The sequence below is a fragment of the Ambystoma mexicanum genome, chromosome 12, assembly GCF_040938575.1.
Source record: "Ambystoma mexicanum isolate Mex_15411 chromosome 12, UKY_AmexF1_1, whole genome shotgun sequence".
In the NCBI taxonomy this organism is placed as follows: domain Eukaryota; kingdom Metazoa; phylum Chordata; class Amphibia; order Caudata; family Ambystomatidae; genus Ambystoma; species Ambystoma mexicanum.
This window is the reverse complement of record NC_090936.1, coordinates 660,707,142-660,721,796: the sequence shown is the minus strand read 5'-3', so window position 1 is coordinate 660,721,796 and position 14,655 is coordinate 660,707,142. Positions and strand designations below refer to the sequence as shown.

General features: G+C 48.5%; 1 protein-coding gene across 1 annotated transcript in view; it reads right to left on the bottom strand.

The window, feature by feature from the left end:
* Positions 1 to 14,655, bottom strand: part of DUS4L (dihydrouridine synthase 4 like) — a 290,584-nt gene that overhangs the window by 219,398 nt on the left and 56,531 nt on the right. Inside the window, exon 2 of the mRNA XM_069629144.1 lies at positions 1,104 to 1,242. Within this exon, the coding sequence (XP_069485245.1) occupies positions 1,104 to 1,213 (110 nt within the window). The 5' untranslated portion in view covers positions 1,214 to 1,242. The remainder of the gene's footprint in view (positions 1 to 1,103; positions 1,243 to 14,655) is intronic.

Below are 14,655 nucleotides of genomic sequence, written 5' to 3'. Positions count from 1 at the left end.
ATTACAGACCCTCATTCAAAGCCCATATTTGAAGCTCTTAAATGAAAGCTCTTATTTTAATGACAAAGGTTTCGGCTTAAATGTAGCGCTTTCAGCACCACCTAATAGCCCAAACTGACAATGGCCTAGCATGAAATCACCATACTTTGCAAGAACAAATCCTGAACTGTACTGTAGGTTCTGGTAATCTCTCATATAGAGCAGCACACCTTATAACCAGGGCACACAACTTTGACAACATCTGTCTATAAAGTAGTGCCATCTGACAAGGGTGTAGAAACCTTGTTTATTTTTATTAAATATAAAATGGGGATAATAAGTTTTGTTATTAAGCTTTAGTCTCTTTTTTTCTCAAGGTAAGGTTATATAACCCTTCAGATTCTCTCTGGTGAAATTCTTTTCTATTTATAGAGTGCACATTCTTGTAATGATTCGCTCTCATTCCTCGCCTCTTTATCGTTACTGAGACGAGCATGAGCATTCCGATTATGATTCGCTGTCTCCCTCCCGGGTCTCCTGCTTTCCCAGTTACCTGACAAATGGGGAATGCATCACAGGGACCTCTCTTAGTTCGGGTCTGGCTCCCGTCTTTGCCTGCCCGAATTCGTTCGGTTTCTCGTCCTCCGTCTCTTCAGTTCAGGTTGCTTTCTGTTATTTCATTTCGCTGCTTCTTCCAGGTTTTGGTATCAGTGTTGGGAGAAGTATCTCAGGTCCACCATATTTTCTTTGTGGTCACGCCACCACTTGTGGCTGCTCTATCTCCTCTCCTGGTCAGACACGCTGCGTCCTGCTCCTCAGTTTCAGCGCTCCAGTGGATTCGAAGCTCCTCTTTGTGGCATGTGCTGGCGATGCCTTTGGTCTGATCTCATCAATGTATCAGTATAGGCTGTAACAAGGGTCAGATGCCCCCCCCCCTATCTATTACTACCTCTTTTGTGTTGATCAGGGTATTTGACCTAATTTTCGAGCGTAAGAGACAAGTGTGCTGCTCATCTCTGGGGCTGAATTGAACAGCTTTGATTGGACAGTCAACGCAAAACAACATAAGTGGCACAGAAGCATGCGAAGAACAACAGCACTTGAAAGCTGAACAATGCACTTACTTTGAGTAGCGAACCATCGGGGCACAGATTTTGAGGACATGCTCAGGATGAAACAGGTCTACTGGATTTTGTGGTGGCCATTGAACATCGGCAATGAAGTTGTTCTTCATGGGTCAAGATTTGTCCTTTCTCTTCCAACCTTTGAAGAAAAGAAATCCTTTTTATTTTGCACTTTTGGGAGTGTTAAGATTCTCACATATTCAGTGTGGCTGTGTGGGAGAGACAGCTTATCAAAAAGGAAAGGCCCAAGCAAAAGCTCTAACTAATGTGGGAGCTATCACACAGATCCGTCCAGAGAAAAATACATATCTTTAACACTTGGACCTGTGTATCATGTATTTTGTTGTAGCAAGCGAATACTCCACTGTTAAAGAATTGAATTGACTGTGTATCCTAATTTAGGAGTAACAAACATACATACAAGTTAATCTTTGAAAAATGAATAATCACAAAGTTTGTTTTCCTTGCACCTGTCAATCAAACATAATATTCCAAAGCAGAAATAGGACCCTACGATGTCAGGGAAACATCCTAAAGGTCCTTTAACTTTATAAATACTTCATTAATTGTGTTATCAAATAGCGATTCAAAGGTTTATGACAGTGAAGGTTTCCATGGGTGCAAGGAAAACATACTTTAGGAGTATTCATTTTCGTATACAATTATTGTTTTGTATGTTGGTTACTCCTATAATAGGAGAAACAGTCAATTTAATTCTATTTTAATGTGAATTATGTTTTTTGAATAAATTAAATATTTTTTAATAACAGTGGAGCACTCAGATATGGGTGATAGCTCCCGCATTAGGTAGAGCTTTTCCCTGGGGCCTTTTCTTTTTGATAAGCTGTAATCAATGGCGATCAGTCACAAGGCCTTATTGTATAATTGTGCACGATAGTTGCCTTAGCAGTTGCATTTTTCAACATGGCTGAAAATAGAACTTTAGCATTCAGTGTCTAGTATGCCCTATCTCTTATGACTACTACTTCCTTGTTGGATCACAATGAGACCCTTGGCGATGAGATTAACAACAATGAATGGTATGGAATTTTACAATTAAAGAAAAGACTAATAAGGACAGAGCTCCATGGAGCTATAATGCTTGAATACCTCAAATATAAGGCACTCCCATAAGGTTTAATTGATGACAATGAACCCAGACTTTTTCTAGGTAATGGGAAATGTTTGAGTTCATTGGAGTTACATTGCGAACAAATGAAGAAGGGATTGGCCGATTGTAATCATTGATACAGCTACGGAAGTCAGTCAACAAATAGAGGTTGATCTTCCAAAACTGGACAAAGACATTAATAAACTTCTGTCCTTAGGAAGATACAAAAAGATCTGAGGAAACAGAGCAAGAAATCATAAAATGTAAAACTAACACCACGTCAGTCAGAATTAAGAGGCTGTGAAAAAAAACCTTGTACAACGTTCACATGAAAAAACCTTCCCCTATGTAAAAGAGGGATAAATAAATGAATCTTTACAGCAACCTACTGGTCAGTTTAGAAACAAAAGAGCCAGGTTTAGAAACACCTCTTATTGCACCAGCGAGAACAGCAGTGAAATTGAACTACCAAAGGGTGCTTCTACTTTAAGAGGGGAGATGACGCACAGGCAGAGGTAATACAAGTACGAGACATAATACTAGATACAGAAACCGTGGAGGTCGTCCCTCTTTTTATAACAGGGCCAGAATGGAGGAGACTAGGAAATAGAACCCTGATGGACAACGAGCAAGACATAATTGTGATCAATATTTCATACCACCCCTTGAGCCACATTGAAGAAGAGGCTTTGAACAAACGTTTGGGGTATGTAATCACTAAATGACACGACCCTTTTGAGTTCTGAGTTGAATTCAAGGAATTTATGAGAAAGATCCATCTGAAGGAATTCTTTAAAGACTCTCCGACTCCGACAATCATTAACCCCACAAGTTTAAGAAAACCGTCACTTTTATGCCTCTGTCTAGCTCTAAATCAGCAGAGTCACGCATTTTTGAGCAGAACGTATTAGAGGCAGTCTCAACATTGGAATCCACCAGAAGAAATAAATCTTACTGCAACATAACTAGAGCAGAAGGGTTGGCATTGAACAATCAAGTTAAACAAATGGAGATTCTTACTTGTAGAGCAGACAAAAAGGTGGAGCAATTGCAGTCGGAATACTAAAGACTATATCAAAGAATGTAATAGTCAACTTGTAGACAATATATTATGGGAGAATCCAACAGACAAACTAGCGCAAGAAATAAAATAAAAGACACAAAAAGCAGTCCACAGAAACTGGAATCCCAAACAAGAAGCAGTTTCTGGTGAATGAAAATCCCAGAGCCCCCTTCATTTATTGTCTCCCTAAAATACATTACAATTGATTATAACCCCCCAGGGAGACCAATAGTTTCTGGTATCAATTCAGTTCTAGAGCACTTGTCCAAATTTGAAGATTAGCTAAACCCTTTGGTGGCAAAATGCAATTCTACCTTAAAGATTCAAGGGGATGGAATTTGGCTTATTGAAAATAAGACATTTAATCCCAGCACCAACATTCTTCTGGGTTTATATATTACATCTCTATACACAAACATTCCACAAGGAGTGACACTAGAGGTGATCAAAGAAGTATTATGGGGCTGGGAAGACACAGACCCAGTTTCTTTTTTTTTTTAAACTTTTATTTTTTACGCTTGGCAACACAGATACAGGTGAGCATCAGCAAAGCATATAAAAACAAGCAGTTACAACATCGCATAATCAACACAACATGCGGAGGGGCTCGCCCATGGGCAACGGAAGTAGCAGGGCACTGTAAGACCCGGTGGAGGGCCATTCAGGGGTCTGCAGGGGATTGACGAGAAGAGGTTGCTGGGGATGTAGGACCTGAGTTGGTGTCAGGGGAGGACATGAATAATCGGAACTTGAGCCAGATGTTCCTGGGTCTAGAGCAGGCGGGCTGTTGTACCGCCCATGATTCCTCCGTATCGGAGGCCCAAGTGACTGCTCCGAGCCACTGTGCGTGAGTCGGGGTGGTAGGCCTAAGCCAGCAGAGTAGTATTGCCCGCACAGCCAGAAGCATACAAAGGCCGGCCAGTCTCCTAGAATCTCTGTGTAAGTCAGGAAAGTCATGGAACAAGCATTTCATCGGTGTAGGGGAAATAGGGTGGTCGAGAATGGTCGAGATGGTGGAGCAAACAGCGTCCCAAAATTGGGTAAGGTTGGGACAGGACCAGATCATGTGGAAATAGTCAGCTCTATCATGGCCGCATCTAGGGCATCTAGGAGAGAGACTATTAGAGATACGGTGTAGTCTAATAGGGGTGTAGTGGTATCTGTGGAGTAGTTTGAATTGAATTAGCTTGAATCGGGAATTGAAGGAGACCCTCTGGATACGTGAGCACATTTGGGTCCATCGGTCTTCGGTCATTTCCACTCCAAGATCAGACTCCCAAGCGAGCTTTAATTTAGAGAATGAAGGCGGCGATCTGGATTGTACCAGGGTATATAGTCTGGAAGTTTTCCCCCTCATAGGGAATGGAGAAGTCAATTCAGTGATTGCCAGCTCATCCGGCGGTAGTGCCGGGAAGCACGGGTACTTATGTTTGAGGGCTTTTCGGAGAGATGGGTATTGAAGCCACACTGAGGGACGCTGTCTGAGGGACGGTGGGAGGTCAGGCCATTCTATGAAATTACCATCTGCAAATATGTCTCGGAGCAATTCAAATCCCGCCTCAGCCCAAGTGCGAACAACCGATGGGGGGATCTGTGGGATTCCCGGGAGAAAGTTCCAGATCGGGAAGTTACCATGAAAGGGATGGGCGGTGCCCAGCAATTGCCACGTTTTGGATAAAGCCAGGGATGTGCATCGCATCGGGTCTAATGTGCCCGAGTCTGTTGGCATGGGTGCGATCACCAGGGATCTGATGTCGCGATCACCAACCGATAACTTCTCTAGTCTGACATGGGGAGGGGGATCGGATATGTTGAACCAGTGTGCGATGTGTTGGAGCTGGGCTGCCAGCCAGTACTTGAGAAAGTCGGGTGCACCGAAGCCACCCATCTCCATCGGGGAAGCAAGGGTTTCAAACTTGAGGCGGACTGCGCCAGAGTGCCAGAGAAAGGTGTTGAGGGTGCGTGTCAATGTCTGGAAGAACTCAGTACCCGGCCATTGTGGGATATTAACAAATCTATACAGCAGCTGGGGAAGCACCACCATCTTTAGTATTCCCACCCTACCTGCCAGCGAGATCGGGAGTTTGTCCCAACCCTGAATTTTTTGCATTAGGTTTGTAAGGTATGCTTGATAGTTCTTCTCGAAAACTCGATCGATATGTCGCGACACCACTACCCCCAGGTAGGTGAACTCAGTTTGGGCCCAAGAGAACCCCAGGGTATCGGGAGGGGGGAGAGTGATGAGGGTGAGCGGGAAAAGAGTCGATTTAGCGCAGTTTACTGTCAGGCCAGACATGCGGCCAAAGAGAGCAACATCTTCCAGTATTGGGGCAAGGTTGATTTCAGGGGAGCGAATAAAGAGTAGAGCATCGTCAGCATATAGGGAAACTATATCGGAGGTACCTGCTGTACGTAGACCTCTATGGGAATGAGATTGGCGAAGCATATCTGCGAATGGCTCCAGCGCTACAGCGAAGATTAATGGAGAGAAGGGGCAACCTTGTCTAGTGCCTCTAGCTATTTGGAAGAGGGAAGAACACCGGCCTTCGGTACGGACCCTTGCCACGGGGTTTGAATATAGCAGCTTGACCCAGGAGAAAAAAGTGGGGCCGAATTTACATTTATTAAGTACCCGCCAAAGGTACCTCCAGGAGAAGGAATCAAAAGCTTTTTGCATATCAAGTGTGGCGGCCACAGCGTGAATGTCCGGTCGCACCCTGCTTATGATATTAAAGAGTCGTCTAAGATTCAGGGAGGTAGAGCGTCCCGGAATAAACCCCGCCTGGTCTGGGTGAATGATATGTTGCATGAAGGGGGCCAGACGTAAAGCAAGTAGTTTAGCATAAATCTTGACGTCGGAGTTGATTAGTGAGAGTGGGCGGTAAGAGCCACATTGCGTGGGGGATTTACCCGGTTTTAACAGGACAGTTATGGTGGCTTCGCGGAGCGTGGGAGGGAGCTGGCCCGTCTCTAACGATTCTTCCCAAAGAGCGACCAGGTGAGGAAGTAGAAGAGACTTAAAGCGCTTGTAGAACTCAACCGGTATGCCGTCCGATCCCGGGGATTTACCTGATGAGAGAGAGTCTAAGGCCTCCGAGAGTTCCGAGGAAGAGAATGGACTCTCAAGGGCACCGATGGTATCGGGGGAGAGAACCGACAGGGGGAGCCTGTCAAGGAAAACATCTATTTCTGCTATAGTGGCATTATCTGCGTTGGCATAAAGAGATTGGTAGAAGGAGAGGAATTCGGAATTGATATCACCAGGGGAGGTGGCAAGGGATCCATCAGGTCTCTCAATGCCAGGTATGGGAGGAGCGCCAAACTCACGGCGGAGAAGCCTAGCCAGAAGACGAGATGGGCGTTCACCCTCACCGTATCTCCTCGCCAGTCCAGGGTTGTCAAGAAACCTCTGCTCGCTGTCCGCAAGAGCTCGAAAGGTGTCCAGCTCCGTGCCGATCAGTGCAAGGGTATCAGGAGTGTGATTTAATACATATTGGGCTTCCAGCTCGGATAGTGTGGCCTCGCTCTCAGCAATCTCTCTACAGATAGTTCTAAGGATGCCATTTTCTTTAGAGAGGGCGATGCCTCTGATATAGGCTTTAAAAGTTTCCCAGAGGGTGGCTTGTGATGAGACGGAGCCGGTATTGGTCTCAAAAAACTCCTCGATCGCCGACTCCAGCTCGGAACTAAAAACCGGGTCGAGTAGGGAAAGTGGTTTCATTCTCCAGTGTCTAGAATGGTCGTGATCCGAGCCCCAGGCTAGGGTAATAGTTACTGGTGAATGATCGGAGAGAGTCCTGGGGAGAATCGACAAGCTTGAGATATTCTTTATAAGTATGTCAGAGACAAGCCATCTATCAATCCGGGAGAAGGAATCATGTACCGAGGAGTAGAAGGAGAAGGTGCGAGAGTCAGGGTAGAGAAGCCTCCATGCGTCGAACAGGGCCAGGCGAGGGAGTGAAGACAGTGTATAATATGCGGCCCTAGTGAGGTGACGGGGACGAGAGCCAGATCTGTCGAGATCCACATCGAATATTGTGTTAAAATCGCCTCCCCAGAGAATAGGTACCAGTGGGAAGCCATCGAGGAGGGACGTGAGATGTGTGAAAAATTCAGGATCATCAATGTTGGGACCGTAGATATTCAGTAGGACCACTTCCCTATTCTGTAGGATGCCATGAAGTAAGACGTATCTGCCCAGGGGGTCTATTGTCGTGGCAATGGGGGTAAATCTAATACTCTTATGAATAAGGGTCATAACTCCGCGGCTCTGTGTGGAATAGGAAGTATAGTATCTCTGAGGTCCCCATGTTTTAGCAAACTTCTCACAGTGATCAGTTATCGCATGTGTCTCCTGAAGAAACAGGATCCCAGTGCCATGCCGTTCGGCCTGGAGCTGTAGCAATCTCATTTTCTTGAAGTTCCCCAGCCCACGCACATTCCAACTCAGGAACGTAAGGGTTTCCTCACCCGACACATTCATGGTGGACATGGAAATAGACCGGTGGATGGAACAGTGCCCCCCACAAGTGGGACCCACCGCCGTCGGATCTGTAATGGCATAGCGACCCTGGTTTCCCGAACTCTACCTTTTCTGCAGTTACCAAGCCTTTTTTAACATTAACTCCCCTACCCCCCACCCCCTCCCACATCCCTCCCCCAAACAGAGGGATGAACAACCCATATGCAACCAACAGAGTCAACAACATTGGCATCAACGCCTGGGGGGGCCTGTACGTCGGCCTGGCGGCGATGCTCCGAACCTTGAGGCAATTTGAGGATAAACTTAATGCCTGGCAATGAAAGCAAAATGCGTACGGGGGTGAACCCGCGGGGGGAGAAGGGGGGAGGAACGGTCATCAATTATGACCAATGTAGCGAGATACATAGAGCAATCCTCCGTGAGCTTGAGTGGGATGGTGTATGTGTACAGGATGGATAACAGGAACTGGGGATTACCACAGTGTTTCAGGATAATCAAACGGGCGAATGGTGTATTATGGTGGGCAGCTGGGACGTGCAGACGGTAAGAAGTCGGTGCCGTCCTCAGATCAGCAGCCAATTCCCATAGCATCACAACCCAACACCAACAAATGCATCGCTTAGAGAAAAAACAAAGTCATAAACATGCGCAACTATAACACCAACAGGATGAAATGTGCAGCATCGGTCCAGCCCAGGAGTCCACGCAGTACCGGAGCAAAGGACGACGGGGTGCCACTAGACCAATCGAGGTCTGGGTGGGGCTCAATGGTGGCGACCCCGCAGTCAGAGTAAGTTGTGGTAGACCAAAAGAACAGCGAGTGGACAATGGAGAAGGGCCTAAGTAATGGGAGAGATCATTATAAATACAGTTCAGCCGGGAAAATGTTCATCTATGAACTTGGAGGCCTCCTCCGGTAGTGTGAAGAAGTATACTCGATTCGCGTGCTCAATCCGGAGTTTGGCGGGGTATAGCATAGCGTATTTAACCTGAAACTCACGCAATCGTCTCTTCACCGCCAGGAAGGATTTTCGCTCTCGCTGAACCGCAATCGAGAAGTCCGGGTATAGGTGGATTCTGGCCGCGCCCAACAACAGGTCTCCCTTGACTCTCGCCGCCCTGAGTAGGGCATCCCGGTCGCGGAAATGAAGGATCCTGGCTATAATCGGGCGAGGAGGAGCGCCAGGCCTAGGCTTCGCCGTCAGTGCGCGGTGTGCTCTCTCGATTGCAAACTGTGGGGAGAGCTTTGGGGAATCGAGGAGTCGAAGTAGCAAGCTCTCAACGTAGTCTTCCATGGGTTCTTGTATGCCATCCTCGGGTACCCCGATTATGCGGAGGTTGTTGCGTCTTGAGCGAGACTCAAGATCCTCATTTTTCTTCTCCACCTCTGTTACGCGTGCGGATAATGTGGAGACCTCTGCCCGAAGGGAGCCCAGGCCGTCCTCAGCGGTGCTAACACGTGACTCGATCTCAGTTACACGACCATCAGTTCTCTCCATGTGTGCCTTAATGGAGGATATCGTACCGTTCATATCGTCAAGTTTGCTATGGATCGCGGTGAACCCTTCGCGGATGTACTCCATCATTTTTTGAGATTCGGATGGTTCCTGCTCTTGTGTAGTGGGTGGTTCCTGTGTAGGTGTCTCCGCGCCAGATCCTCCCGGAGGCTTCGCAAACATATTGATAGAGGATTGCTTCTTTCCCATCCTCGTTGACATGCTGTCAGTGAAAGGTAAGACAAGACTAGTGGATCGGAGGGTAGGAGGACGAGAGGGACGCCAAGAGAGAGCACCAGGTATGTGTGTAGCTACAGCCGGCTGGCAATACGGGATGCAGTGTTTCAAATCAGAAGGAGGAGACCAAGCTATGTTGGGTCGCTAGGGCAGCAGATGTGTGTGGTGGTCAGTGAACCACGAGAGCTCCCCCGAGAACCTGAGGATGCAAGGGCCAAGGAGGCAACAACCAATAAGAGAACAAGAGGAACCTCCAGCAGCTATTGCGGCAAGATGGAGTAGCCAGGTGATTGGCACTTTAGTGAGCAATAAGGCAATGGACTCAAAGGACAAAGCATTCCCGGTGCTGAACATGAACAGTGTTGGGTAGGCGGGGGAGAAGCCGCCGCCCCGCGCCGCTCCTATGGATCCAGGGAGCGGCGCGGTCGATGATGAGATGGAGCAGTTAGGTGGCTAGGGTTCCAATAGATCGAAGGGTGGGTGTGATGCAATCCGGTGGTGTCACTATGCAGCAGGTCCGTGGGGGTCAGGGCACACCACGACCCAGTGAAGTGAGTGGGGGGGGGTCGATGTCTTGCGCAGCCCCCACGGGCACAGTAAGCGGCTGAGGATGAGATTCGCTCGGTGGAACCTGCCCCCCCCCCCCCCCACAGGGCACCAGGATGCAGGGGGGGTGTATTAATTATCCCAGGAAAATCCGCAAGTCAATGCGGGGAGCGGTGCGGAGGACCGGGGCCCCACTCACCGCCTGAATCCACGGACTGGGCGGCACGATACAAAACAGCACGCCGCCTCGGATGGGGCAGCGGAGCGGACGCTCTCGGATCCAGCCAACAGCGCCCTCCGAAGTCGGCTAAGAGCGGTCGCGCAGGGCGGGAGGGACGCCCCTCCCCCCACGGAAGGCCGCAAGCCGCGGGACACGACCGCGGTTCTCTGGAGCCCTGCAGGGGATCGGAGGAGTGCGCGCTCCCGGTCTTCACACAGGGGCCAGCAGCTCCGCAGCGAAAGGGGTTAGGAGGGCGGAACGGGGCCAGCAGGATCACGGTCACATCAGCTTCCCCCTCCGGCAGTTATGAGCTGAAGCGCCGAGGCAAACGGGATGATTTCGGCTCAAGAAGCGCCTCTCGGCTCGGAGCTGATCAGCAGGCAGCCATCTTCGTCGAGCGCAACCACAGACCCAGTTTCTAAATAATTGTTGCTCTGGTGTGCGGGTTTAGCATTAACAGAGAACATCTTTGAATTTAATGGTAAATTATATGATCAAAAAGAACAGCCAGCTATGTGGGCCACTATGGCTGCAACCGTAGCATATAAGAAGAGTACTTTTAGAGATCAGTAGTATATTTCGATTCCAACCCATGTCAACAACAGATTTTAGTTTGTAAACGTTACATAGATGACATGCTGATTATGTGGAAAGGTACAGAAGATGATGCAACAGCCTTTGAGAGATGGCTAAATGTCCATTTGAAGTTTACACATACTATGAGCAATACTAACTTGAACTTCATAGACCTAACTATTTATCATGACAGGGGGAAATTGTTGGTGAAACCATACCATAAAGATACAGATAAAAATGCATTACTTCATTACAATAGTCACCATGCTAAACATCGGAAAGGATCATTTTTTTTTTAAAACTCTTTTTTATTAAATTTTGTAACATAACCAGCATATAACAAAGAAACAAACCCTCCAACCCCACTCCCTCCCCCAACCCCCTCCCCCCCCGGCAACGAGCTGGCATCACCCACCTCCCTGTCCAATCTGGCGAACACCCCACACTCAATGAAGGTCCAATTGTCTCAAGCGTTGCGGACACCATATTACCCTAAAATCGTCCTTAAGGAAGTTCATAATCTCACCCCATTCAGCTGCAAAGTTCTGCACTTTATTGTTCATGGCAAACGTAGCCCATTCCAGTGCCGCTATTTCCCAGATCTTCCGGTACCAGTCCTGACAGCTAGGCACCTCCGGGCTCCTCCATCTCTGGGCTATTAACAACATAGCCGCCAGAACCAGTATTGTTTTAGCCTTTTCCCTTCCTCTGTGGACACCCTTCCCCGAAGCCCTCCGAGTGCCTAATAGGATTTGCGCTGACGTCCTTTCGTTTATATCCCCAAAGGCTTGCTCCTGCGCCTTTCGTATCTCATCCCAAAAAGGCCCAATTAGGGGGCAGTTCCACCAGATGTGTTCTGCTGACCCCGCCATCCCACAGCACCTCCAGCATTTCTCCAACTTTTTTGGGAACATCCTATGGATGTGGACCGGGGTGTAGTGCCACCCAAATAATACCTTATACCAGATTTCTTGTAATTGGGACGCTTTAGCCGTTTGGGTATCCTCCTCCATAGTGTCTCCCATTCCGCCCTGGCAATCTCCCGCCCTAGGACCCGTTCCCAGTTACTCACATAGGCCTAGTGTGCGTCTGCCTTATCTCTATTCAAGATCTTGTAGATATTGGATACGAGGCCTTTTGTGCCATCGTTGGTGAGAAGGAATTTCTCAAAATGCGTGGGCTCCCGTGTGGCTGCCAATTTAACCTCTGGGTGTAGAAGCCAATGCCGTAACTGCGCATTGCGCAACCTTTCTCCCTCCTGTACCGCAAATTCCCTCTTGCAGTCATAGAAAGATAACAATTCCCCTCCACGAAACATATCTGCCAGTTTTCTACAGCCTCCTTCGTGCCACTTAACAAATGCCCCCCTTTCTAAACCTGGGGTGAAGTCTCTGTTCCCGAATATGGGCGTGAAAGGAGAAGGAAAAGTGGTGATCCCTGCAGACCCCGCTAACATGTCCCAAGAATCGGCCATAAGTTTAGTGATAGAACTCTCATACAAATGCCGAGGCCTGTGGGACCTAGGGAGCCACAACACCTCTACTAGATCACGGTGCACTACCGCCCTGTCCATCCCCACCCATATCTTGTCGTGCACTTCCTCCCCTCCCTTCAGCCACTCCCTGAGGATGCGGATTTGGGTTGCTTCGTAGTACCACCTAAATGTCGGCAAAGACAAACCACCCTCCTCCCTGGCCGCCATCAAAAGCCTGATGCCCACCCTAGCTCTCTTCCCCTCCCATATGAAGCCCTTAGTCAGCGATTCCAATTATTTAAAGAAACTCGCCGGAATCGGCTGCAGAATCGCCTGAAATAAATATAACAGCCTCGTAAGGGTGACCATCTTTAGCGCGCTATCCGCCCCAGCCATGATACCCTGAGGTCACCCCACCTTTGGAAGTCTTTCCGGATTGCTTTGAGAAGGGGGGGGGGGGAGGTCAGCCCCATACCAGCCCGCAAGGGACGCCGTAATTTTCACTCCGAAGTACCGAATACCCCTGGGGCTCCACTGGAAAAGGAAACTCTCCCTCAGCCTGTTCTGCTCCATTCCCTGTAATGTTAGATTTAACACCTCTGACTTGTTGGCGTTGATTTTTAGACCCGAGGCTTCCCCAAAGGCTTCCAAGAGGGCGATACTAGCACAAAGTGATTCCTTTGGTTCTGTCAGCATAAGCAGCATGTCGTCGGCAAAAGCTGTGAATTTTTGTTGCTCGCCCCCAAAGGGGATGCCTTGGATTCCCGCTGCTTCCCTTATTGCTTGTAGGAGCGGTTCCAAATAGATTGCGTATAAAATTGGGGAAAGCGGACAACCTTGTTTGGTTCCCCTCTGTAAGCACACCTGTCTTGAAGCTATACCATTTACCATTATCCGGATGGACGGAGCTTGATAGTTAGCCCGGACCATCGTCAAGAATTCCCCTCCAAAACCCATCTTTTCCATTATCCGAAACAAGAAGGTCCATTCTACGCGGTCGAAAGCTTTCTCCGCATCCAAAGCCACTAGTACTGCGGGAGTGCTTGTCTTCTGAACCTTTTCGACTATGTGGGCCACTCTCCTAATATTGTCAGCGGTTTGCCTACCTCTAATAAACCCTGCCTGATCCAGGTGGATCAGGTTCGGGAGGATAGAATCGAGTCTATTCGCCAAGATCTTAGTATAAATCTTCGCGTCCATGTTAATTAGGGCAATGGGGCGATACAAAGCTCTCTCCTCAGGGTTTTGTGTGGTTTAAGGATGAGGGTAACCTTGGCTTCCTCCATGGATGGAGCAATTCGACCTGTCTGCCGAAACGAATTATATAGCGATGTTAAATGCGGAGCAACCTGAGAGATAAATAATTTATAGAAAGCGGCGGTGTAGCCATCCGGCCTGGGTGCCTTATGCACCGGTAGAGCCCTGATAACCCCTCTGACCTCTTCTTCCGAGATTTCTCGGTTGAGGGTTTGCCTCGTGTCTCTAATTATTTCCCGCAGCTGAACTTTCTGAAGGAATGATTCTTGCTTATCACTCAGGGGCTGCTGGGAAGCATACAGGGAATCATAAAACCGTGCTAAGGCCTCCTGCAAGTCTTCCTGACTAGTAATCCGCTCACCTGGACCGAGTTGCAACGCCGATATAGCGTTTCTCGCCTTTTTACCCCTCAGGAGGCATGCCAAAAGGGTATCTGCCTTATTGGCCCTAGCGTAGTATTTTTGTCTCACTGCTAGGAGCGCCCCCTCTGCTTTTTTGGTCCGCAATAATTCTAACTGTCCCACCGCCTTCCTATATTCCCGCATCGCTCTCCTGGAGGGGGTAACCCCCGCTGCCCGTCTAGCCGCTTCCACTTCCGCCTCCAATTGGCTCTCCAATGCTTTCAATTGCTTCGCTCGGAGAGCAGACAACGCAATTATTTCTCCCCTGAGAGTAGCCTTGAAGGCGTCCCATCTAATACCCTCTCCTGTATCCTCCACCCTGTTGGTGTCGAAAAACATCTTAATCTTCTCTTCGAGTGCCCCCTGAGCTTCTGGGTCCCTCAGAATGGCCCCCGAGACTTTCCATCCCCAGACTCTCCTCGCCCTCCGACCCAGATCCAACACAGCCGAGACCATTTTATGGTCTGCAATCCCTATGGGTCCCGTGTGTACCTCCTGTATGCGGCCCAACAGCTGCGCGGAGACCCAAATATAGTCGATTCTAGATTGTGAACCTTGGACCTCTGACAAGAATGTGTATCCCTCTTCCTCCCCCTTTATCTCCTTCCATGCATCCCGCAATCCCAATTTGCCTATCCTGTTCTTCAGAATCGTGGACATTACTGCGCCTCCCCTGTCTCTCGGATTA